This window comes from Bos mutus, chromosome 25, assembly GCF_027580195.1.
Source record: "Bos mutus isolate GX-2022 chromosome 25, NWIPB_WYAK_1.1, whole genome shotgun sequence".
Classification (NCBI taxonomy): Eukaryota; Metazoa; Chordata; class Mammalia; order Artiodactyla; family Bovidae; genus Bos; species Bos mutus.
This window is the reverse complement of record NC_091641.1, coordinates 3,619,818-3,643,950: the sequence shown is the minus strand read 5'-3', so window position 1 is coordinate 3,643,950 and position 24,133 is coordinate 3,619,818. Positions and strand designations below refer to the sequence as shown.

At 59.2% G+C, this 24,133-nt stretch overlaps 1 protein-coding gene across 1 annotated transcript in view; it reads left to right on the top strand.

Moving 5' to 3' along the window:
* SDK1 (sidekick cell adhesion molecule 1) overlaps positions 1-24,133 on the top strand; it is a 743,568-nt gene that overhangs the window by 696,027 nt on the left and 23,408 nt on the right. Inside the window, exons 37-42 of the mRNA XM_070363134.1 lie at positions 549-650; positions 8,088-8,203; positions 10,062-10,248; positions 11,947-12,084; positions 16,304-16,465; positions 17,142-17,267. Coding sequence (XP_070219235.1) covers positions 549-650; positions 8,088-8,203; positions 10,062-10,248; positions 11,947-12,084; positions 16,304-16,465; positions 17,142-17,267 — 831 coding nt within the window. The remainder of the gene's footprint in view (positions 1-548; positions 651-8,087; positions 8,204-10,061; positions 10,249-11,946; positions 12,085-16,303; positions 16,466-17,141; positions 17,268-24,133) is intronic.

The following is a 24,133-nucleotide window of genomic DNA, read 5'->3' as shown; positions in this document are numbered from 1 at the left end:
CAGAACTTTCTGGAAGGTTCTCCCAGTCACATGTCTGTCCAGAGGCCCCACGTATGTGTCTGACTGCCTGAGCGCATGGTCCCTGCAAACCGTACCTCCCAGAGAGGACCCCGCTCTGCAGAGGTCAGTGAATGTGACCCCCAGGCCCTCCCGCCATCATGTCACAGAAGGGGTCAACGACTGGCCCGCGTGGTCGAGCGGCGCCAGGGTCTTACTGTGTCCGCTCTTGCTCTCCAGGAGAGGTTCGGGACCAGAAGGCAGGCCCAGGTCAGGCTCTGTGTCCTGGACTCGCTCCCTTAGACGAGGAGCTGGTTGCCACCTTACCCCGAATGCAGGACGGCCATGACTGCCTCACCAGGGTCACGGGCGGGTAGGGGGCACTGCCGGGTGGGTAGGGGCACTGCTGGACGGAGGGTGGCCGGCCCCTCACAGGCTTCTCTCTGCAAGAAAGGGCTCCCTTGTCCCCCCAGGGGGCACTGGTCACAGAGGGAGCTTTCTAAGAAACGGCGGGGCTCCTGCCTGCTGACCCTGTCCCCTCGCCCTTGCAGATCTGAAGAAATACCGGCGCTACGAAGTGGTCCTGACGGCTTACAACGTCATCGGCGAGGGCCCGGCCAGCGCGCCTGTGGAGGTCTTCGTTGGCGAGGCCGGTGAGTCCTGCCTGGAGCTCAGGGGCCAGCAGCGTCCCCCTCATCGAAGGTCAGGTTATGGGGGTTCAGGAGGCTTCTGGTCACGCTGGGAAGAGTCCTCGGCCAAGGGCTGGGTGTCCTGGTGGCCCCGGGAGTGATCAAGTCTTGCTTTTGAGACACAGGGGTGTTTAAGGTCTGGAGGTATCGGATTAATCAGGACATGCTCTAGGGGAGCCGTGCTGTCGTCCCCGTGGGGGTCCAGGACTGCGGGGTCCTGGGTGGGGGGAGGGGAACTGCTGTCACCCACTGTCTCTGGCCAGCCTGAGCGCTGGCCCCGGCCCCGAGTCAGCCTGACCTTCCCTAACAGCTGCTCCCCCATCTCCGAAAGCCACACAGATCCATGTTAGTCCCCGTTTCAGATACGATCTGGCCCCTGGGTTTGTTTTAAGAACTGTCCCCTCTGTGGGGCTGACGCACAGGGAGAGGTCGTATCCCACGTTGAGGTCGGAGTGTTGCCTTCACCCAGCCCCCCGCTGCCCTGGAAGGAGGGAGTCGCCCGCCCTCAACCTGCAGAAACGCCCCCTGCCCGCGGGCACACACGCACACACACACACACACACACACACACACACTGCCTCACGGCCTGCCCTCTCCCCACAGAAACCCCCCCTGCCCACGGGCACACGTGCACACACACACACACACACACACACACACACACACACTGCCTCACAGCCTGCCGTCTCCCCACAGAAACCGCCCCCCCCCACACACACACACACACTGCCTCACGGCCTGCCATCTCCCCACAGAAACCCCCCCTGCCCGCGGGCACACACGCACGCACACACACACACACACTGTACCACGGACGGCTGTCTCCTCTGATCTTGGCACGTGGCTGAAGGTTCTGCTCGAATCTGCGGGTGCAGAGTCAGGAGGGTGAATGGGGTTGGAATGCCCCTGGGGACGGGGACCCAGGCTTTCGGGGGATGAAGGCTGAATTCTCTGGGCCGGCCACAGGACACGTCAGGCGACTGTGCAGTTTGGAGAGGTTATTGTCGGAAACGAGCCAGCACTGAGGGTCTCTGGCTTAGCAGGGTTTTCTGGAAGAGCCACACGGCATTTTCACATAGACAAGGATAAACCAGGTGACCCCACAGGAGACAGCGGGAGCCACCCTGGCCTCTGCCCGGGAGTCTGTCGGCGGAAGGGCTGGAGGTCACTTGGGGGCCAGGCACTCCAGGAGGGCCTGGGCCTGGCCACAGAAGAGCCCACACAGGCGGGGCAGACGCAGCACACGCCGTCCGCGAGAGCAGGGGCTTTGGAGCCTGGCGGGGCGTCGTGCAGGCAGCCGTGCCAGCCCTGCCACTGGGCTCAGGGTGCACATGGCCGGCTGGCGAGGACCCGCAGAGCTGACCCGCCCACTCGTCAGCCTGCACCACAGCGAGAGGACCAGCGGCGGGGCCCAGGTGCTGCGGACAGGGCCTGCATCCCAGGACTGGTGCAGGCGTGTGGAGAACAGGGCTGCAACCCGGGCGGGAGACCCAGGAGCACCGGGGCCATAGCAGCCAGCCAGACGGCCGTGGACGTCTGCCCGCCTCCGGGCTTGCGTCCTGGGTCTGTGGCTGTTTGTTGTTCGTTTTATGGTAAAGCACGGTTGACGTGACACACGCCGTCCTTGTCACCGGCAAGCGTCCAGCCCAGGGGCAGGGAGCCTGTCCACTGGCCGAGTGGCCGCCGCCCGCCTCCCCCAGCCCCGGCTTCTCCCCAGACAGACGCCCCTCAGCCGTGGGCAGATCCCCTCCCCCAGCCGCCGTCGGCCCTGACTTGCTTCCTGTCTGTGGGCTCGCTGCTCCGGGGGCTTCATGGACACGGGCCAGAGCCGCGTTTGACCGCTTTACCTGGCTGCCGTCTCCCGGCGTTTCCCGGGCTCACCCGAGCTGCAGCAGGCGTCAGACTCGCTCCCTCTCGTGGGGGAGGACTCTCCTCTGGGTGCAGACTCCACGTTCGCTGTCAGTCCCTCGGTGCACCCCTGGGCTGTCTCCCCGTCGTGGGTGCTGCAGTGGAGCTGCTGTGAACCCGGGCGGGCCACGAGTTTCTCCCAAGTGGCAGGAGGGTGTCCGTCGGCTGCTTCTGTGGGTGGGCGGCCTCCAACAGCCTCCAGTCGGGGATGCAGAGGCAGAACCCAGAAAGAGGCCAGGCTCCCCGCTCAGGCTGCCCCCACAGGTCGGGTGGATGTTCGGCCCCAGAGCGTTGCTCGGCCGTCCGTGTTCACGCCGCATAGAATGTTCTGGAAGGAGGACGCCATGCTTCCAGCACTGTTGCCACTCACCCTTGGCCGTCCAGTCGCTGCCTCTCGCAGCCCAGGGGCCCTTGTAACGTGTTCCTCCTGACTTTGAGCTGCTCTCAGGCCTGCAGAAAATAAAGCTAAATGGGGCAGTTTCCATTCACTCAGCCGGATGCTTCACCATCCTGACCATTCGGCAGGAAACACTCAGACTTGTGTGAAAACTGCCCGAAAACAGTGTGTTTCCCGAGTCAGACCTGCAGGTCTGAGGGTCACCTCCGCCGGTCCCCGGCTCTGTCATGCTGGGCCCGTCACTCCACCTCTCTGAGCTCCAGCCCTGAGGACCATGGTGCAGAGGGAAAAGCTGCAGGCTGGGAGTGAGGCGATGGGGGTCCTCACCCCGACCCTGCCCCCAGCTCGCCCGTCCTGCCTGCAGGATAAATGTCCAAGACACGCCTAGACCAGGGCCGGTCAGTAAGTGGTGAGTGACTGAGACCCTGTGCAGGTTCTTGATTGGTCTCGTCCTACAGAACAGCGAGAGGTCGAGAGTTAATGATCTTTGGGTCTCCTCTAGCCTGAATATGTAGTTTTTAAATCCTTTTAATCTCAGAGAGAAAGGGTAACCTTTAGGCGATCTCTCATTGAGATTGATTTCTGAGTCATTGAGCATTACAAATTGGTAAAAAATAGTACACTAGTAAGAAATACAGCTTGCAAGAGATAGAAACCCAAAGAGGCTTAAGCTGAAAGAATCTGTCATTAACTCACGTAACGGAGAAGTTGAAGAGCCTGGGCACAGCTTCAGGCATGGCTGGATCCAGCATGCTAACAGGCTGTCCCTGTGCCCCCTCTTGGTTCCTCCTCCTCTCAGCTCACTCCTGTCTCAGGCAGGCTCTTTGTCAAGGTGGCCCCGTGGCTCCAGGCAGCAGAAAGAGCGCTTCCTCCCACAGGAAGGAAACACCTCTTCCCCAGGAGTCCCCCAAGGGGGGCAGACCCCAGAGGGAGAAGCACCCCCAGGACCCTGCTTGTCAGAAGGATGGCATGAAGGTGTGAGCACGAGGAGCAGGTCCCTGGAGGGCATCGCAGGTCCGTGATGACACCTCTGGGCGGCTCTCAGGTCACATGGGCACCCCCAGGGGAGATGGACATTTAAAGGCATCAGTACAGGGTGACCCAGAAGCCCTCCGTCTCCATGGGGACAGAGCCCACACAGGAGCAACGCCCCACCCACCCGCAGGCAAGGTCACCTCGGGGACCCGCCTGGGGACACTGCCCACGCTCCTTGCCGGTCGTGCTCTCTGCTCTCACACCACCTGTTTCATTTCAGCTGCAAGACCCTTCACGTCCCACATTTTCTCCAATTTTACAAACAGCGAAGTGGCGCTCAGGGATTGGACAGACTCCCCACATCCCGCCGTACGAGCCCAGGGCTTGGATTCGCCGTGCAGGGCTTTCCCCGCAGCCTCCAGCCCCCATTCCTGCAGCCTGGAGAGCACAACATCGGTTTTTTGGAAACTGGTTTTTGTGACCAGTTTCCCGCTTCTTCCCGTTAAGCCTCCTTGGAGTTGTGTTTGGTTCTGGCTCAGCAGTGAGGTGAAGAGGAGCGGGGAGGTGACAGAGGAGACAGAGGAGAGGCAGGGGCCGGGGCCCCGAGGGGCGAGACGTGCTGGGCCGGCGAGGGGTGGAGGGCTGAATTCCCCACCCGCCTCCCCTCTCTCCCTCCCCAGGCCCCCGGAACCTCACCACGAGGGAGGGAAGGAGAGAGGCTCAGAGCCAGGCTGCCTGGGTTTACACAAAGCAGAGTCCACATGCCCGCTGATCGCGTGACCCCTGGAGGGTCGCTGGATTGCTCTGGACCTTGCTTTTCCCGCCTCTGTAGCCTGCGTGCTGAGTCACTCAGTCATGTCCGACTCTGGGCAGCCCTATGGACTGTAGCCCACGGAACGCACTGGACGTTCCTGCTGGGAAATGCCCCACGGGTCATCGGCCAGACTGGTTCCAGGGGGAGACGTGTAGCTCCCTCCGGGAGACTGTCCACAGGGTGGTCGCCACCCCACAGTGGGGCAGGGTGAGGGATGAGGGGCTGGATGGTGAGCAGTCCTGCCCGAGCAGTGGGCAGCCCCCGTGCCCCCAGCCCTGGCCGTTTGCCAGACACCTTTGCAGATGCTGTGAGCACACGGGGGCCGGCCAGCCGCCGCCCTGCAGCAGAGGTTCTGAAAGGCTCTGCTGCGGGGCCCCAGTGAGCCCAGGGCTGCCCAGGGTCTGCCAGACATGCAGTCAGGAGTCCGAGAGTCGGGGCCTGGGAGCCAGCACCCCCTCCACCAGCACGTCCACGCAAAGCCAGGGGCAGCTGCTGTCTTCCCTTGACGCTGCATGGTCACTGCGGGGCCAGCACGCCTGTCCAGGGGCCAGTGGAGCTGGACAAAGTGCCGGTCTCACTGCTTCTTGGGACCTGCCCGCCCAGTCCAGCCTGCAGCTCCCAGCTTTGCAGGGCTTCCTGAGCATTCAGCCAGAATCCCAGAAGATTCCAGAAATCTCTGGTGTTGCATCACCACTGTTGGGTACAAGGAGCCTGCCACAGTCCAGAACCATCTCTGTCGCCGCCATGGTCGGCCCTCCCTGCAGGCTGGTGGGTGACGGCCGTGGGGCAGCATCGTCTGCCCGGCCGAGGCGCCCAGGGGAACCTCTGCTCCGCGCCCCAGCCCGGACCCTGCCTCCAGCACCGTCCGTGGCGTCCACGTATCAGCTAATGCCAGACTGCCAGGCCAGCGGGCTTTTGAAAACTGATTTTATGCGTGTTAACACGGCATTCTGAGCTGATGCTCACATGCACCGTCCTCCACAGACTGTAAAGTGGGGGAACAAAGAGATCACGGCCCGTCAGACACCCCACCAGCTTCCAAACCGAACCCTTCGTGACGAGTGAGGATCCCTTGTGGGGTGTAAACGGGGCATCTGCCTGCAAGTCATTGGGGAGGCCCAGAGGCTCTTAGGAGCCAAAAACAAGTCTAGAAGCCAGCGCGCTTTGCTCTGTGTTTACATCAGTTTCCCTCTCCCCTGCTGTGTCCTCATCGGGGAAGTCCTTGTTACGGGCAGGGAGGCACTGTGCTCCAGGACGGGCTGGGGGCCGGGGGAGCCCCGCCCGGGGACAGCGGTACAGGTGGGCCTGCCGCCCGGGATGGAACCGGGCCAGGCAGGGGGAGCTCTGCGTCGCACGTGTCCACCCCCGAGCCGCCCTGGGCCCTGGCTCTGCAACGTCTTCAAGGAGGAAACTCGGGGCAGTGGACACTCGCACACGGCCCTGACCCCACCGGCGTGGCAGCAGCGTCCCACTCTGCCTTTCCCCGTCTAACTGTGCCACGGTCATTTCGCAACAGAGTCGCCGATGGCAAACATGCAAAGACATTAACTTTATTTATGTTTTGGATTATTAATGCGGCTGTTAAAATTCCTCCAGTTAGTTTTGATTGAATTGTTTTTCTGTGTGATTCTGTTGTTTAATGGAGCGGTAAATAAGAATTTCTGATAATGAGGCCGAGCATCTGTCACAACAACCTGGTGAGGGTTATTAACATTTCCATTAGCGGCGGGGTGGGCCGTGGTAACACGAGCCGCACAGTTAGAGCAGAATGAATAGGTGGTGTCAGGCTGAGTGCGTGTTAATTACTATTTTATTCTGCGCTGGGGGGCAGCAGGGAAGGGGCGACTCGCGAAGGTCGTCCTCTCCGCGGAGGCCCCCTCCAGAAGGACCAAGTGCCCGGCCATCTCCCCCGATGGTGACTGTCCGTTTGGTTCCTTCCACTTGTGACCGTAAACAGACTTGAGCCCAAAGGCAGTGCCCGGGCTGCAGGCAGGGCCGCAGGGGGTGAGGGCGCTGGGCTGGTATCCTGCCCCCCGCAACCAGGCACCCCCCCCGACAGCTCCGGGGTCCAGCCCATCATGGAGTTTGCCGGGATGGGGGGTACCCAGGGGGGAGAAGGGAGCGGCCCGCAGAGGGCAGGGGACAGACCGGCCGGCGGGATTGCCGGGCAGGGAGAAACATGGGTCGTCTGCGTTGTCCCCAGCTGCCCTGAGGCTGCCTGCAAGGCCACGGCCACGGGGCCCTGCCAGTGACCTTTCACCTTTCACCTGCACCTGTGACTCCAGCCCATCACAGTGGGGCGGGGGTAGCCCTCAGGGTGGGAGGAGGACCAGAGGGGTGGGTCCTCCCCAGGGGACATGCGGCAGCGGCCTCTGTGCTCCGTCCCAGAGGAGGGGTAGCCACGGGTGCGCAGACGCCAGCCCCTCCCCCAGGAGCGGGGCTGTGCACCCCGGCGTCCTGAACCCCAGACAGGATCACACACGCCTTGGTTTTTCTTTTCTGGCTGCACTGTGCTGTGCGAGATCCTAGCTCCCCACCAGGGATCGAACCTGGGCCTCCAGCAGTGAAGGCAGAGGACTAACCCCCGACCGCCAGGCCATTCCCACAGATGGCCTTTGTTTTCTCCGAGTTCCACGTGGACTTTAGCACTACCCTCGGTTGCGGTTACTGGAAAAGACCCTGATGCTGGGGAAGATTGAGGGCAGGAGGAGAAGGGGGCGACAGAGGTTGGGGAGCATCACCGACTCAGTGCACGTGAATCTGAGCGAAACTCTGGGAGATAGTGAAGGACAGGGAAGGCTGGCGTGCTGCAGGCCTTGGGGTGGAAAAGAGTCGGCAGGACTTAACGCCTGAACAACTGCAGCAACTCGGCAATGAACGTGAGAGCCAGCAGCACAGGTCTGCAGGGCCTGATCTCCCAGCCACAGGGCCCTCCCCAACCCGACGCAGCGAGGTTGGAGGTTGCTGAGCCATCCCTGCCTGCCCCAGGCAGCCTCACAGCTCAGTCATAGGCGCATGGCTTACTGTCTCACCTTTGTTCTCACGAGCGCCCCTGTGTCTGTGTATAATCGCTTTTCTTTGGGGTTCTCCAGATTTCACCGTGTGCACTTAGAGCCGTGGTTCTGAGAGGGTCCGTGGTCGTCCTGGCCGGGGCGGGGCCTGCAGGGGCGGGGCCACAGGGGCCTGGGAGCCCGCGCGGGGAACCGTGGTTCTGAGAGGGTCCATGGTCGTCCAGGCCGGGGTGGGGCCTGGGAGCCCGCACGCGGGGGCGGGCTTCTCGGCTGACCCTCCGCTCTCTGCCCCACAGCCCCTGCCCAGGCCCCGCAGCGTGTGCACGTGAACCCGCTCACGGCCAGCCAGCTGGAGGTCGCATGGGAGCCGCCGCCGCCCGAGAGCCAGAATGGGATCATCCAGGGCTACAAGGCAAGCCCCTCGCGCGGCGCGGTCTCCCTCCCGGCCACCTGGGGATGACCCCTCGCGAGGCGCGGTCTGCCCTCCCGGCCACCTGGGGACGAGGGCCGGCGGCCCGGGCCCCGCAGCTCACGGCGGCCCTCTGCGTCCTGCGCCAGCACGCGGCGGCCCTCACCCTCGGACCCGAGGGCATCACCGAGGGGCTGGACCGGCTCGGCCCACCTCCCCCCGGGCCTGGGGGTCGGGGAGGCTCATGGTGGAGCCAGCAGCCCCTCCCTCCCAGGCTGGCCTCTCCTTGCCCTGCGCCCCCTCGGGGAGCCTCCACCACCTTTGCTGACGGTGCAGGAGGGGAGACCAGGCCTAGCCCCCAGCTCCACCCCGTGTCACTACTGGATGCTTCCCGAGTCCTGACTCAGTAGGTCCAGGATGGGGCCCGGAAATGTGCATGTGTGACAAGCTCCCCAGGGGCCTGGTTCCTGGGGACCTCAGTTTGAGAACCCCGACACTGACCTGTTCTGAGCCCACATTAACTGAATATTCCAGAAGTGGGATGGAAGGAAGGCACCAGACCATTCCCGTAAGAGCATCGGGCATGAACAGTCACACAAGTTGGTGGGGGGCAGGGAGCCCCTCCCAGGGTTCCACCTCCAAGGTCACCCCTGCAGACGGGGCTGGAACCCCATGAGGTCAGCCAAAACCCTCCTGAGGTAACCAGCCCAGGGCCGTCCCTTGCAAACCCCCATCCTCCCCTCAGGGTGAGTCTCCTTGTCTGGTCTGATGAGCCTCAAGTTGATCAGTCCTCAGACTTTGTGTGCTCGCCTGCCCTGATGATGACTATTGGGCCGAGTAAATGTTCCTCTAAGAATGATTTCTGTAGCTGTTTTGTGAAAAGAAAGGCCTTCCTCCGTGGCAGGGCCGTTAACAATGACTGATGAGGCGACAGCAAGTCCCCTGAGCCTGGAGGCAAGGTGCTGTGTGTGTGTGTCCAAAGCGCGTTTCCTATTAATAATTCCCAATAACGGTGTCCTGAACAGACGCTGACGTGGGTATTGCCCTCAGTGTCCAGGTTAGTGCGGCCTCTTCGAGCAGAGCGCCTCACTGGCCAGTTCAGGGTGCAGAAGCTGGAGTTCATCTTACAGGAGGGAATGAGCGTAGCTAACCCGCCAGGGCTGCTCTGGCCCGGCCAGACGTGTGGACACCGGAGAGCCGGCCCCACACGGAACTCTGCTGCTCCGCACGTGGGCCAACAGCTCTGACTGCCTGGCCCGGGTTACACCCACTGAGCCAAGGCAGATCCACGGTCCAGGGCTGTCTCTGGGCAGCCTGGCTGGCACCAGCTTGAGGCTGTGGTTCTCTGCCAGCTATCAAGGGAAACAGTTCAGATGACCTTACAAACCTCCGTGTGTGGGCATCACGTTTGCTCACGAGCACATGTAAACCAGACACAAGGAAACAGAACCAAGAGAAACACGGGCCCCCCAGCAGCGCTGAGCCCAGGGTGGCTCTTCTGCTCGTCATCTGAGGCTGTTTTAACGTCCACAGTATTGGGTCACGTCAATCGCAGGCTTCGATGCATGTCAGGGTTAAAATGCAGGAGCCTCTAGTGAAGCTGGGGCTGGGGCCGTCCACAGGCTGGAGCAGGGGCTGGGTCGGTCTCCCTTACGTCCAGGAGCCTGGTCCTAAGGCACTTTCCTGGCAGTCACCTCCGTCCGCAGGCCCTATCCTCCTGGCCTGGCCTCTGCAGAGGCGCACTCACCCCCCAGGAGCACTGGGGTCCCCCGCCCCGGCTTGGTGGCCGCCTGTCCCCAGGCTGAGACGGGGCGCCACCCCTCTGAGCCTCCCGGCCTCCAGCCTCCGCTCCTCCCGGCAGATCTACTACTGGGAGGCAGACAGCCAGAATGACACGGAGAAGATGCGGGTGCTGTTCCTGCCCGAGACCACGGCCAAACTGAAGAACCTCACCAGCCACACCAAGTACCTGGTCAGCATCTCGGCCTTCAACGCCGCGGGCGACGGGCCCCGGAGTGAGCCCCAGCCGGGCTGCACCCACCAGGCAGGTAGGAGCACACAAGCCTCCCACCGACTGCCCAGGCCGCCCCCTGCCCCATCGCTGCCCCCTGCCCCGCTGCTGCCCCCCACCCCCGCTCCAGTTCCCCCAGCTCCCCACTCTGCTGATCCTCAAACCTAGCCCCGTGTAGCCGGAGATTTCTGGGTCTGACCCACATGGTGTCTCCGGCCCCCAGCCTGGGCCCGCTGCAGGGAGCTGCCTGCTGTGAGCCGTGCAGGGTGTCAGGTGAACAGGCTTCCAGCTGCACGAGGCCTTGTTCCTCACAGGCAGGATTAGCCCCAGGGCCCTGGGGGCTTCTCTCAGGTCCAGCTCCCAGAGCAGGGATCCCCTTGTCTGTTGACCTGCTGAGCCTGGGCTGCAGTGTGGGCCCCCCGGGGGCCTCAGCTGCAGAGCCCTCCAGAAGCAGTTGGCCTGCCATCTCTCAGGCACATGCCCCAGGCAGATCCCAGAGCATGCCCGGACTGCCCTGCCGGGGGTCACACTGCCCGTGGCCTCCTCTCCTCACCCACTGTGCATTCTGAGCTGATCGCTCACTGTCCTGGTGATTCTTGGAATCCCCTGTGGCCTGGGGGGCTTTGTGAGGCCAGCCAGGCCTCCCAAGGGAAAGGAGGCTGGGCCTGGGGTCCCGGGAGCTCCGAGGGACTTCATGAGATCCAGAGGGTCACAGGCCAGCAAAGTAGGTTCGGGAGCCCATGGGATACAGACCCTCCTCTCGGGGTTCCCCAACATTCTGTGGGTTTAGTCTTCCTGGGAGCAGGGGCTCCCAAGCGCTTTGCCCTGCACAAGATGACCACAGCCAGATTGTACGGGCCGTGCCCCCGGGGCCTGTCCAGCAGTCCTTGCAAGGCCAGGAAGGGGCCATTGTGGACTCAGAGGGAAGGGGTGGAGCTGTGCAGCTGAGAGTGGGAGGCGGAGACCCTTGGGCACGGTGGGCCCAGCTGATCGTGGGACCACAGGACCCCCAGGGCGGGGGAGGGTGGAAGAGGGGCAGGAGGGGCTGGTTTAGTGGGCATTTCTCATCTCTGAGGGGAACCGGGCTGGGGGCACGTCAGTCCCCACACGGTGAGGGGAGCTTGGGACTCCAGTCCAGGTGGACGGGGGCCTTGTGGATCAGCCTGCTCCCTGACCCCCAGCCGGCCTCTGCGTCTGCCAGGAAAAAGCGTCTCCCGACTCAGGGTGGCCTGTGAGCTCCCCCATCTCCAGACCAAGGGGGACCGTGAGATGGTTGTGCACCAGGGGATCCCAGGTGAGGACGAGGGTGGGGGTGTCCTCTGGGGCCTCCTGGCCCTGCAGAGGGACAGGAGAGGAGGGCAGAGCCTTCAGCCACCACCCGCCCCGGAGCCTGGCCCCCAGAGGCGCAGGCCGGAGCTGACAGTGCCGTCTGCGCTGCGCTTCCTGTCTCTCTCATTCGTTTTTACACCTTTGTCACCGTGCTGCTCAGGCTCCTTTGTGCTTGAACACCGTCGTTTCCTCTGCTCCTCTCGGGAGGGTTTGAGTTTCCGATTGATCCTGGGAGGTTGGGGATGCTCAGTAAATCACCTTTATACAGCGTGTGGCATTGAGCCTGCACCAAGTAGAAAATAACATCTAATAAACATCTCTGTTCCGGGCGGAGGCGTGGACACACATGTAGATGATCTCTTGCTATAAAAGGAGCTTCACTGAAGGTCCTGCCCTGTTCCTCCAGCTCCCGGGACCCCCAGCTTTTTGGCGTTCTCGGAAATAACCTCCACCACGCTGAACGTCTCGTGGGGTGAGCCCGTGGCGGCCAACGGCGTCCTGCAGGGCTACCGAGTGGTGTACGAGCCGCTCGCGCCCGTCCAAGGTAAGCCTCACAGGGCCTGGCGCCCGCCGTCGACACAGGAAGAGGCCGGTGAACGGGCCGAGCACGTGGCGCGTTCGCACAGCCACCCTCCTGGGGCCCCGACCCGGGTCTTCACCGCCTGCCACTCCTGAGGCCCCAGGGTTCGTCCCACCCAGGCACTACAAGCCAGAACCACGTGGGCAATGTGGCCAGAGGGGACACTGGGCCCAGAGGCTGCCCCCAGCTGCTCCTCCGGCCGCCCTTCATTCTAACGTTTACTCAGCGAAGGTTTTTTTAGGGGGTGCACACCGTGGGCTGTTCCCCGACAGGAGACTGAAGCTGAGCCCCAGGGCCCAGAGCACACACTGAGGGCTGAGTGGGCCTTTCTCTGTGCCCCTCTGTGTGCCCAGGACCGTGGTGCAGAGGAGGGCGGGGAGCCCCTGGTCATAGACGCAGGCAGACTGTAAAAGTTACAGAGTGTTTAGTGTCTAGGAGGGAAAGATACCACCCACACGTCTAACGATCCTGGCTTTCCACTTAAAGCGCCGCGATAAACGTTTCCTTTGTAAAAATAAGCACATTCAACTAAAACAGGGAGTTGATGTGAAGAAGAAAAGTTAAGCCCTAGATTTTATTTCATCGCATCTCAACTGCCGTGGGCTCTGAGATGCATGGTAACTTTATTAAGTGCTGAGGAGGAAAAAGGGCCTCCGATGCACTCTGGCCCAGGCCTCGTGTGCAGCGACTGTCCCAAGCTGCATCCCAGATCAGACATGGACGCGTGAGGGGCACGCGTCTCAGAAAATTCATGAACTTTGGTAAATAGCAGGAGAGGCGGCGTGTGGACACAGGCTGTCCAACGGCCAAGAGGCCGGGGCCACATCGACTCAGCCCCGCTCAGTCTGGGGACAGGTGGCCTGGGCTTGGCCAGAGTCGCGGTCACAGCCCCAGAGGCCCTGGAGGAGATGGGCCAGGATCTTGCTCGTCCAGCGGCCAGGAAGGGCCGAGAATTACCGGACACCAGCGTTTTGCTCGCCCATGTGAGTGGGGGCGGGGACTTGGCGCTCTGTCACACGGCCACTGACCCGGCTCCTGTTTGGAGCCCAGGTTCCTGACCGGCACGTCCCAGACCCTGACTCCCACTCGTCTGTCCAGTGCCCTGTCCAGGGCTGGGGCTGCTGCCCTTGACCGTGACAGCACCAGTGACTGGCAGTGCCCAGCCCGCCCCGAGGAGCCCTGGGGCCGCCTCTACCCCCAGAGCTGCCCTGAGCCGGGCCCACCCGCCCCCCGACAGCTCTGGCCCGGCTCCTGCAGGAGCGAGGCTGACCTTAGGCCTCACACCTGCCCCAGCCGCCCCGGCAACCAGCACACACCCCATCGCTAGGGGCAGAGCTCAAGGCCCGCTGCCTGAGTGCCACCCTGGTGACCTATGACCTTCCAGACGCGCCCTGCTCACCACCAACCCAGGCCCGCTTCTCAGGATCCCACCCGGAGCCTGCCTGGACCACGGCCACTCCCCAAACCCCTGATTCTTCAGTCACACGCTGGGCCCGAGCCCTTCCAGCCTCCACGGCCCGCGGCCCAGGAAGGTGGGGTCTGCCAGGCAGGGCTGCAGGGAGGCCATGCCCAGGGCGGGGCAGGGCTGCTGGTGACGGGTGTGGGGCCTCGCACGGGAAGCCCTTACTCTGGGCTCAGCTGGGGGCCTCGCACTGGCCAGCGCTGGCTGACGCCAGAACAGCAGCCACCTCGGGCAGGCGGAGGCTTAGGAAGTGTTTGCACACGAGTCCCCACACCTCGGCCTGTCCCTCACCAGGGCCCCCCAGTTCCTGGATTATGTATCCCCCCTGCTTAAGGCGGCCGGCCAGTCTGATGGGCGTGCGGGCCTCTTGAGTGGGGGTCTCCTGGAAAAGCCTGGCCCCCTTCACTGTGGGATCCGGGATTCCCACAGGGAACCATGGAAGTGGTGACGGGGGCTCCGGACAATTTCGATGCGTTCACGTGTCTCAGAGGGCCCGGTGTCTCCCGGAGACATGGTTGCAAACACAGGGGACCCTCGAGTGTCTTCATTCTATGTCAGCTCTCTGTGGCAGCTGGCTCCCCATGAAGACCACCAAGGATGTGATATGTGCGTTACACACGCACACACGCACGCTTGCAGTGAAGACAGTAAACAGAAGTTGTGAAGCAGCGCCCTCGCCCCGGCTGACCCTGCGTGCCCCGCCCCGGGCCCAGACCTGGTGGGCTGCCTTCAGCCCAGGGAGCGGGGGGCCCAGCGTGGACCCAGTGCTATGGACCCCGGAGCCCAGCAGAGCAGCCCTCGGAGCGCCAGGCCCTGATCTTGGGAATCTGATTCCATGGAAGAGCTGTTTTTATGTTTTCTAAAAATGTCTTTTAAATGGGGGAAAGATTGAAGACAGGAGAAGGGGGCGAAAGAGGATGAGATGATTGGATGGCATCACTGACTCAATGCACATGAGTTTGAGCAAGCTCCAGGAGACGGTGAAGGACCAGGAGGCCTGGCGTGCTGCAGTCCATGGGGTCGCAAAGAGTCGGACATGGCTGAGCTACTGAACATCAACAACAAAATGTTTTAAATGGAAGTATTTTAGGGAATTGCACCATGAGGCTTTATAGCACAGGGCACAGTTTTAAAATGGACTAAATGAACAAGATTCTGCCTTGGTTGGGATGGAATGGGGGGTTGGGATGGGACAGGGGTTGAGGGGACAGAGTTCACAAAATCTGTGCCCGGGTTGGTTCTACTCTAAGGAGAAGGTATTTCTTTTCTAACAACAAAAAAAGGGGGCAGGGATGCTGCTCTGCCAAAAACTATACATCCCACAGGACCCCCAGCATCAGCTGAGGACGCTCTCCATGTGTGCGTGCTGTGCCCCCCAGGAGCCCCGTCCGGAGCGATGGGCCTGAGGGGCAGCTTTGCTGGGCAGAAACAGCCCTGCTTCTCCAGTGAAAAGCTCCGACCAGGCAAAAGCCACCAGAATCGCTCTGAAATAATTGGGAAGAGAATGACTTAGCTGATCGAGTGTTTGATAAAAGGCATGATGTGAACGCAGTAAGCCACGAGGAGAGACCCTGGGACCTGCAGGACTGCAGGGATTTGCTCTGGCGACTTGGAAGGTGGACCCGTTTTGCACAAGGACACGCTTTTTTGGGCTCTTCTGAGGTCAAGGCCGCCCTTGAGTTCTCTGCACTCAAGGTGCAGAGAACACTGGCCATTCACAGCGAGCACAGACAGGCGGCCCACGGTCTCGGGAAGCCCAGCAGTCCTCTGTGTGGGGAACGCAGTGGGGCAGACTCTGGACCCTGGACAGCAGGTACCACGTGCAGCGTGTCCACACGCCCTCTGCTGACCGACCCACCGCAGCCTGACGCCCCACACAGAGGTGCCCGACAGCCATCGGCGGGTGGGAGGCTCTGAGAAGTCCCGCAGTCTAGAGCTCTGTAGCTTTTTTGTTCAAACGCTTCGTTTTCAAACATCATAGAGAACTCTATTTTCCCTTCTGGAAAAGGCTGCATTTATGTATTTTTCAGGATGTATCTTCCTCCCAAAATATTGAAGCTCTGTTTTCTAATTAAACACCGTGCAGCCAGCATCACGCGCGCTCCATCCCCATGCCTGAGGGAGAGGGTCCCGGGCCGTCCCGGTCTCTGGGTTGAGGCACCGCTGTCTGTGGTGACAGGTGCTCCATCCTCGCGTCAAGTCCCGGGCGAAGCTGTGCTTGTCGTGTGTGGCCGAGGCCTTCACACCACAGGGGGGTCCCCACTGGGCGGAGGAAGGGGTGCAGCTTTAACCCCCAGAAGTCTTCCTGAGTCTTCCTCTCCCACAGTCTCCTCCAGGACTGAGTTGGGAAGCCCAAGGTCGCCTCTGACGTGACTCAGGACTTTGTGGGAAGGGGCCCTACAGACCCCAAGGCCCTGCCCTCCGGGTGGTGCTGGTCGCCAGAGGTCTCTGCCCCTGACCTGACCAGCGAGCCTGACCGCCTCCTCCCACATGTTCTCAGGGTGCTTCTTCCCTTGTCAGCACCCGCTTATCAAGCTTAGACTCTAATTGCACTTATCTGTGCTGAAAATTGGCCATTATCACCACTTAAACGCCTCCTAATTGTAAGAAATACCTCCTTAGCAGACCGAGGGGCCTCCGCCGTTGTTATCAGAGCCGGGCAGGCAGGCGGGGCTCAGGACCCCTCTGAATCCACCCCTCTCCCCGTTCCTGCGGCTCTAGGGGTCAGCAAAGTGGTGACCGTGGATGTGAAGGGGAACTGGCCGCGCTGGCTGAAGGTGCGGGACCTCACCAAGGGAGTCACCTACTTCTTCCGTGTGCAGGCGCGGACCATCGCCTACGGGCCCGAGCTGCAGGCCAACGTCACGGCCGGGCCGGCCGAGGGTGAGTACCAGCCCCGTTCGTCCTCTTCCGGGTCTGTCTGCATTCCAGCGAGCCGCTGTGGCCGCTCAGAGCTGGCTTCAGCTCAGGCCTCTTTTGGTCCCGTTGTCTTTTTTTTTTAACTTTCAGCTGCACCCCATGCCGTGTGGGACCTTAGATCCTTGACCAGGGATCAGCCTAGGCCCCTGCGGTGGAAGCGCAGAGTTCTAACCGCCGGGCCCCCAGGGGAATCTCTTGACCCTGTCTTCCAAAGCGCGTATTAACGCAAGTGTCTGAACGTGAGCACGTTCAGTGTAGACGAGCAAATTCCTAGGCATGTCAAGTTTGTATTTCTTTTCTGGGAAAATTATTAAGACAAAGTAAGTGCATTCAATTCAAGATACACAAGAAAATTTTGAAGTTTTCACACGTGAGGTTGAGCCAAGGTTTCCACTTCACAAACGACCTTGGCCTCTGTTTACGGAGGTGCTTATGGAGGCGAGGCCGGGGCAGCGGACCCAGGGGGCACCCCCACGCCTCACCTCTCTTGATCCTCTGAGGGACCCTGTGAGGCCTGCGTCGGCCCCCACCCCACCCCCACTTTCTAGAGGAGGAACCTGAGACTGAGCGTGGTGGCCCTGCCTGGAGAGCCCCTGCGGGCGAGGCGTCCCCAAAGCCCCCTGCTCTGCTCTGTCCACAGGGTCCCCGGGCTCCCCTCGAGACGTCTCGGTCACCAAATCCACCTCTGAGCTGACCCTGCATTGGACAGAGGGCCAGGCCGGCAGGACGCCCACCACGGGCTACGTCATCGAGGCCAGACCCTCAGGTAGGGTGGGCACCACCCCAAAACCGTGTCCGTGCGTCTGTACAAGGGGGGACGTGTCCAAGCCGCAGGCCCGCCTGGCAGTATCTCCCTGACGACAAGGGGACCGAGGGAGTGATGCTGAAATGAGAGCCTCCCTCTCACTCCCTCACCCTCTGTTTTCATAACCATGACTGTGCTCATAACCTCACGGGCATCAGCCCCACGACAAGGTGGCCACGTGAGCCGGGTTTAGGGGAGGGTAACCATCACTCAGATACACATGCTGAGGACTTAGGGCCCCTCACACACGCTCTCGGCTCACCAGTGACACCCGCGAGTGGCTCAGAGACGGGCTGAGGGTCTTGGTGGACCGCGTTCTGCTCACCCCTCACTGTGAGCCTTCCTGCCAGGAGTGGTACCCACGTCACCTGCTGAGAGCAAGGCTGAGATCCACCCGACCCCGGCCGCCCTGAGCGGGCTCTCCCCTTCCTTCTGTTCAGTTAATACCTTTTGTTGTTGTCGCTCAGTCGCTTAGTCATGTCTAACTCTTTGCGACCCCATGGACTGCAGCATACCAGGCCTCCCTGTCCATCACTAACTCCTGGAGTTTCCCTAAACTCATGTCCATTGAGTCAGTGATGCCATCCAACCATCTTATCCTCTGTCACTCCCTTCTTCTCCTGCCTTCAATCTTTCCCAGCATCAGGGTCTTTTCCAATGAGTTGGCTCTTTGCATCAGGTGGACAAATGTTGGAGCTTCAGCTTTTAGGAAGGACTTATTGGAAAATGAACTTCTGATGGGTTAAGTCTGGTGTTACGGCCGGGGTGGGGGTGTCGCCCACACAGGAGCACTACACGTTCAGTTGGCTGCACAGCTCAGCATGAACCTCTGAGGGTGAGCGTGCCTGGTGGGCCAGCGCCACACTCAGAACACAAATCGCCAGGTCCCTCCTGCTAGATGGGGTCCAGCTCTGGGCGTGTTTCAGACTACGGTCTAAAGCAGCTATTAGACCAGGAGGAAGGGGCCCTGAAGCTGCAGACCCCACAGTGACACAGGCACCCCTCCTCCCCAGCAAACTGGTTCTGAGAGGTTCCTAATGAGAAGTGCCTTCTACAAACTTCTGAGGAGAAACCTGGTCCATAAACCAAGACGGTTTCTATGAAACGTGAATGATTCTTTGGCTCCCACACCCATGCTCAGCCCCCAGCCTGGGACCTGGCCAGTTTCTGATAAGCAGGGTGTTTGTCCTGTGCCGGAAGCAGAGGGCCCCAAATCTGTGGCAGGCCGGGCTCAGCCAGCACCGTGGCTAAAAGGCCCCTGGGGTCTGGGCCCAAACAAGGCTGTGGAGGCCATGCTGACCCAAAGGAAGCAAGCTGTTTGCCCCTCAAATCCAGGGGTTACCCTGCTTGCTCCCCAGGCCCCTGCAGTGTTCATGGATAGAATTCTGGAGCTCCAACCATTTAGATGGGAAAAAATATGTTTTTATCTTCACTAACCTCTAACTGAAAGTAGCACTTCCTTCACTGATAAACACACGGTAGCTTCCTTCGCTGCTGTAACCAAGCACCGAGCACAGGCGGCTTAAATAACAGAGACGTGCCGGCTGCCAGTTCCGGAGGCGGGAATCCTCAGATCAAGGGTGTCGGCAGGGCTGGTTCCCGAGGCAGGCCGAGCCGGGGGTGGGGGGTTCGGTCCAGCGCCTCCCCCAGCTCCTGGTGCGTTGCCCACAGCCTCTGCGGTGCCTTGGCTTGTAGCAGAAGCATCACCCAGGCCCCGACCTTCCTCGTCACCTGGCCTCCTCCCTGTGTTCCCGCCTGCGTCCAAATGTCCTCTTTTTATTTCTCTTCTTCATTTACTGTTTTGGACGTGCTGGGTCTTCTTTGCTGTTTGTGAACTTTCTCCAGCCGCAGAGAGTGGGGCCCACTCTCTAGTCACGGTGCACGACCTCTCGGCGCGGCGGCCTCTCTCGCTGCGGAGCACGCGCTCTCGGCAGGCGGCTTCTCGTTGCGGTGGCTTCGCTTGCTGCGGAGCACGCGCTCTCGGCAGGCGGGCTTCATCACTGCGGCCTCTCTCGCTGCGGAGCCCGCGCTCTCGGCAGGCGGCTTCATCGCGGCCTCTCTCGCTGCGGAGCACGCGCTCTCAGCAGGCGGGCTTCATCACGGTGGCTTCTCTCGCTGCGGAGCGCGGGCTCTCGGCAGGTGGGCTTCAGTAGTTGTGGCCCACGGCCTTAGTTGCTCCGTGGCAGGTGGGATCTTCTCAGAGCAGGGGTCGAACCCGTGTCCCCTGCACTGGCAGGTGGATTCTTAGCCACTGGATCACCACAGAAGTCCCTAATTTCCCCTTCTTAGAAGGGCCCCAGTCATATGGAACAGAGGCCCACCTTCATGACTGCATCTTAATTAATTGCAGAGACCCTATTTCCAAATAAGATCACGTTCTGAGAGCCTGAGGATCAGGCCTCGAGGGTGTGAATGACAAGGGGATGCAATTCAGTCCACGACAAGAGGTGAGAAGCCACCTAAGTCACTGCAGTAGCTGTGAGGCTGCCGGCAGCAGGAGTCACGGCCGCATGCGTGTCACGTGCCAGCCGTGGAGAGACTCCCCCGGATCCTTCACACTCATCCTTACGGTGGAATTACGTCGTCCGCAGACCCTGCTCTACCTCCTTATCCAAGGCGTTCGTGACGAAGCCAAGACTTCTGAGTTCCCTGGTGTGAGGGTGTCACGGAAATCCACGTTTCTCTACCACATCTTCCAAAGACCGCATGGCTCACCCAGGGCGCCGAGAAGACCCACGTACCCAGACCCTCCTCGCAGCCTGGAGACGGACATGGCTGTGCATCTCCGGGTACCGCCAGGCACTTAGCATCACCAGTGTGACTCGTTTCCTTTTCCGTTGTATTTCACACATCTGAAACCACTCTGAGACAGGGGCCTTCAAAGTCAGCCAGCTGTCAGAGGGTCCACGGCACCGAGAAAAGATAAGGAAGCCGTGGTCTCGAGCAGGGGCCCCCAGGTCCTCAGCCTCCGTGATCTGATGCCTGCTGGTCTGAGGTGGAGCCGGTATAATCACAACAGAAACAAAGTGTGCAACAAACGCAACGCGCGTGAACCATCCTGAAACCACACAGACGCAACGCGCGTGAACCATCCTGAAACCACACAGACGCAACGCGCGTGAACCATCCTGAAACCACACAGACGCAACGCGCGTGAACCATCCTGAAACCACACAGACGCAACGCGCGTGAACCATCCTGAAACCACACAGACGCAACGCGCGTGAACCATCCTGAAACCAACCCCCGCCCTGTCCATGGAAAATCTGTCCCTCCTCCAGCAGCTGACTGGACCAGGGCAGGCTGACCGGCTCACCGTCCAGCCTCTGAAAGTCGAGAAGGACGCCCCCTGCTCTCCAGGATAGAGGCCCGCAGCTGCTTGGAGTCAGATGAAACGCGGTTACAGATTGTCAATGTTTAAACTCTTGCCGGTACTGTGAGCTTTGGAGCTCAGCTGTCATCTGTTACAGGCCTCATTGCACAGAGAGTAAATGCGGCACCATCTTGCTGCAGCCCCCCGAGCCCTCTGTAGGGCAGTGGAGTCTGAAGGGAGCTTGGTTGTGGTGTGTGGGTCCCTGGGACAGGGAGTTTTTTCTCAGAGGCTGCCCAGGGTCTGGGAAGACTGAGCCCATTTTGGGGAGGCCCCAGGGGCCCCAGGCTGCCTACCGTCCACCCACTTGTCTCATTTCCATCTTGCCTTGAAAGGCATGGAGCTCACCCACTTGGCTGGTCTGGGGAGGGTGGCCAGCAGGCCTGGACAACCCGGGCAGGTGGCCGTGCAGCCCTGTGTATCTGCATTTTAACCACAGCCAATTTTGCTGATGATTGGGCAGTGATCAAGACCATCCCCAAGAAAAAGAAATGCAAAAAGACAAAATGATTGTCTGAGGAGGCCTTACAAATAGCTGAGAAGAGAAGTGAAAGGCAAAGGAGAAAAGAAAAGATATACCCATCTGAATGCAGAGTTCCAAAGAATAGCAAAGAGAGATAAGAAAGCCTTCCTCAGTGGTCAATGCAAAGAAATAGAGGAAAACAATAGAATGGGAAAAACTAGAGAGTTCTTTAAAAAAAATTAGAGATACCAAGGGAACATTTCATGCGAAGATGGGCTCAATAAAGGACAGAAATGGTATGGACCTAACAGAAGCAGAAGGTATTAAGAAGAGGTGGCAAGAATACACAGAAGAACTATACAAAAAAGATCTTCATGACCCAGATAATCACGATGGTGTGATCACTCACCTAGAGTCAGACATCCTGGAGTGTGAAGTCAAGTGGCCTTAGGAATCATCACTACAAATAAAGTTAGTGGAGGTGATGGAATTCCAGTTGAGTTATTTCAAATCCTAAAAGATGATGCTGTGAAAGTGCTGCACTCAATATGCCAGCAAATTTGGAAAACTCAGCAGTGGCCACAGGACTGGAAAAGGTCAGTTTTCATTCCCATCCCAAAGAAAGGCAATGCCAAAGAATGCTCAAACTACTGCACAATTGCACTTCATCTCACACGCTAGCAAAGTAATGCTCAAAATTCTCCAAGCCGGGCTTCAACAGTACGTGAACGGAGAACTTCCAGATGTTCAAGCTGGTTTAGAAAAGGCAGAGGAACCAGAGATCAAATTGCCAACATCTGTCGGATCATTGAAAAAGTGAGAGAGTTCCAGAAAAACATCTACTTCTGCTTTATTGACTATGCCAGAGCCTTTGACTGCGTGGGTCACAACAAACTGTGGAAAATTCTGAAAGAGATGGGAATACCAGACCACCTGACCTGCCTCCTGAGAAATCTGTATGCAGGTCAGGAAGCAACAGTTAGAACTGGACGTGGAACAACCGACTGGTTCCAAGTCGGGAAAGGAGTACATCAAGGCTGTATATTATCACCCTGCTTATTTAACTTATATGCAGAGTACATCATGAGAAATGCTGGACTGGAAGAAGCACAAGCTGGAATCAAGATTGCCAGGAGAAATATCAATAACCTCAGATATGCAGATGACACCACCCTTATGGCAGAAATCAAAGAAGAACTAAAGAGTCTACTGATGAAAGTGAAAGAGGAGAGTGAAAAAGTTGGCTTAAAACTCAACATTCAGAAAACGAAGATCATGGCATCCGGTCCCATCACTTCATGGCAAATAGATCGGGAAACAATGGAAACAGGGACAGAGTTTATTTTCTTGGGCTCCAGAATCACTGCAGGTGGTGATTGCAGCCATGTAATTAAAAGACACTTGCTCCTTGGAAGAAAAGCTATGACCAACCTAGACAGCATATTAAGAAGCAGAGACGTTACTTTGCTGACAAAGTCCACCTAGTCAAGGCTATGGTTTTTCCAGTAGTCACGTATGGATGTGAGAGTTGGACCATAAAGAAAGCTGAGCACTGAAGAATTGATGCTTTTGAACTGTGGTGTTAGAGAAGACTCTTGAGAGTCCCTTGGAGTGCAAGGAGATCCAACCAGTCCATCCTAAAGGAAATCAGTCCTGAATATTCGTTGGAAGGAATGATGCTGAAGCTGAAGTTCTAATACTTTGACCACCTGATGTGAAGAACCAACTCATTGGAAAAGACCCTGAGGCTGGGAAAGGTTGAAGGCAGGAAGCGAAGGGGACAACAGAGGATGAGATGGTTGTACGGTATCACCGACTCGATGGACATGAGTTTGAGCAAGCTCCAGGAATTGGTGATGGACAGGGAAGCCTGGCATGCCACACTCCATGGGGTCGGAAAGAGTCGGACATGACTGAGCACTGAACTGAACTGAACCGAATTCTGTTGATGCTCTGACATGAACACCCCAAACTGAACAGCTACTAAGGAAATTCGCACGGGGCTAGAACACAGACTCCCTCCCAGTCCTGGAGAAGGGCGGTCAGCGAGCATGGACTCGGCCCCAGACCCCGCCGGACAGTCCTGCCGGAGGTTCACTTCTGGGGTTTTGAGAAGGTTTCCTCCAAGTCGGTGTTGCTAAGCTCTGGGGAAGGCAATGGGAACTGTGCAGTGGGCATATGCAGCTGATTTATTTACACAGATTATTCCGAGGCGTTTTACTGTGTAGATCAAGAAGCCTCATTTACATATTTACACAATAGGAGGGAATGGCACTGAAGGAGCTATAAATATATTTTCCTCTCCAAAGCAGCCGTGAAATATACATATTTAGGATGTACCGAATGCAAGGCAGACATTGTGTTGCTTTTTTCACAAATAATGTATTTAGCCCGGAGATGGGCGCAGATGAGACGGATTATGGTCCTTGGTCCCTGGGTGTGGGGGGGGTGGTCCTCCCCAAAATATTTCAGTCCTCCTGGGAGCCTCCCAGACCCCTCCCCAGTCATTCTGTCCACTGCAGTCTTTGACTGCAGGACTTTTCAGCTGAACAAAGGAAAACATCAGTGTTTTGCTAAAGGTTTAAAAAAAAAAAAAAAAAATCCATGGAAGTTGCTGAGTCAGCACCCTCAGCAGGCATGCTGTGGCTACAGTTCCCACTGTGCCACTAGCCTGTGCTCACGCCTGTCTCCCTCACAGCCCCCCGTGACAGCCAGTCAGCCTCTGCGGACGTTTATTCCAGGGCAGGGCCCCCCCCATCACAGGCCATCCTTTGCATTTCAACATTCATCTCGTGTGTCCTGCCTTAAACAAGGACCAGATAAAATACAATTTTTTTAATCAGATGTATTTAGCCTCAAATTTAATCCCCACCATGTCAGTTAAATTTCCGACCCAGACCATTTATACAAAGAGAAATGGCAGCATTCAAGAAATAAACAGGCTTCCCCGGTGGCTCAGTAGTGAAAAATCCATGTGCCAGTGCAGGAGACCTG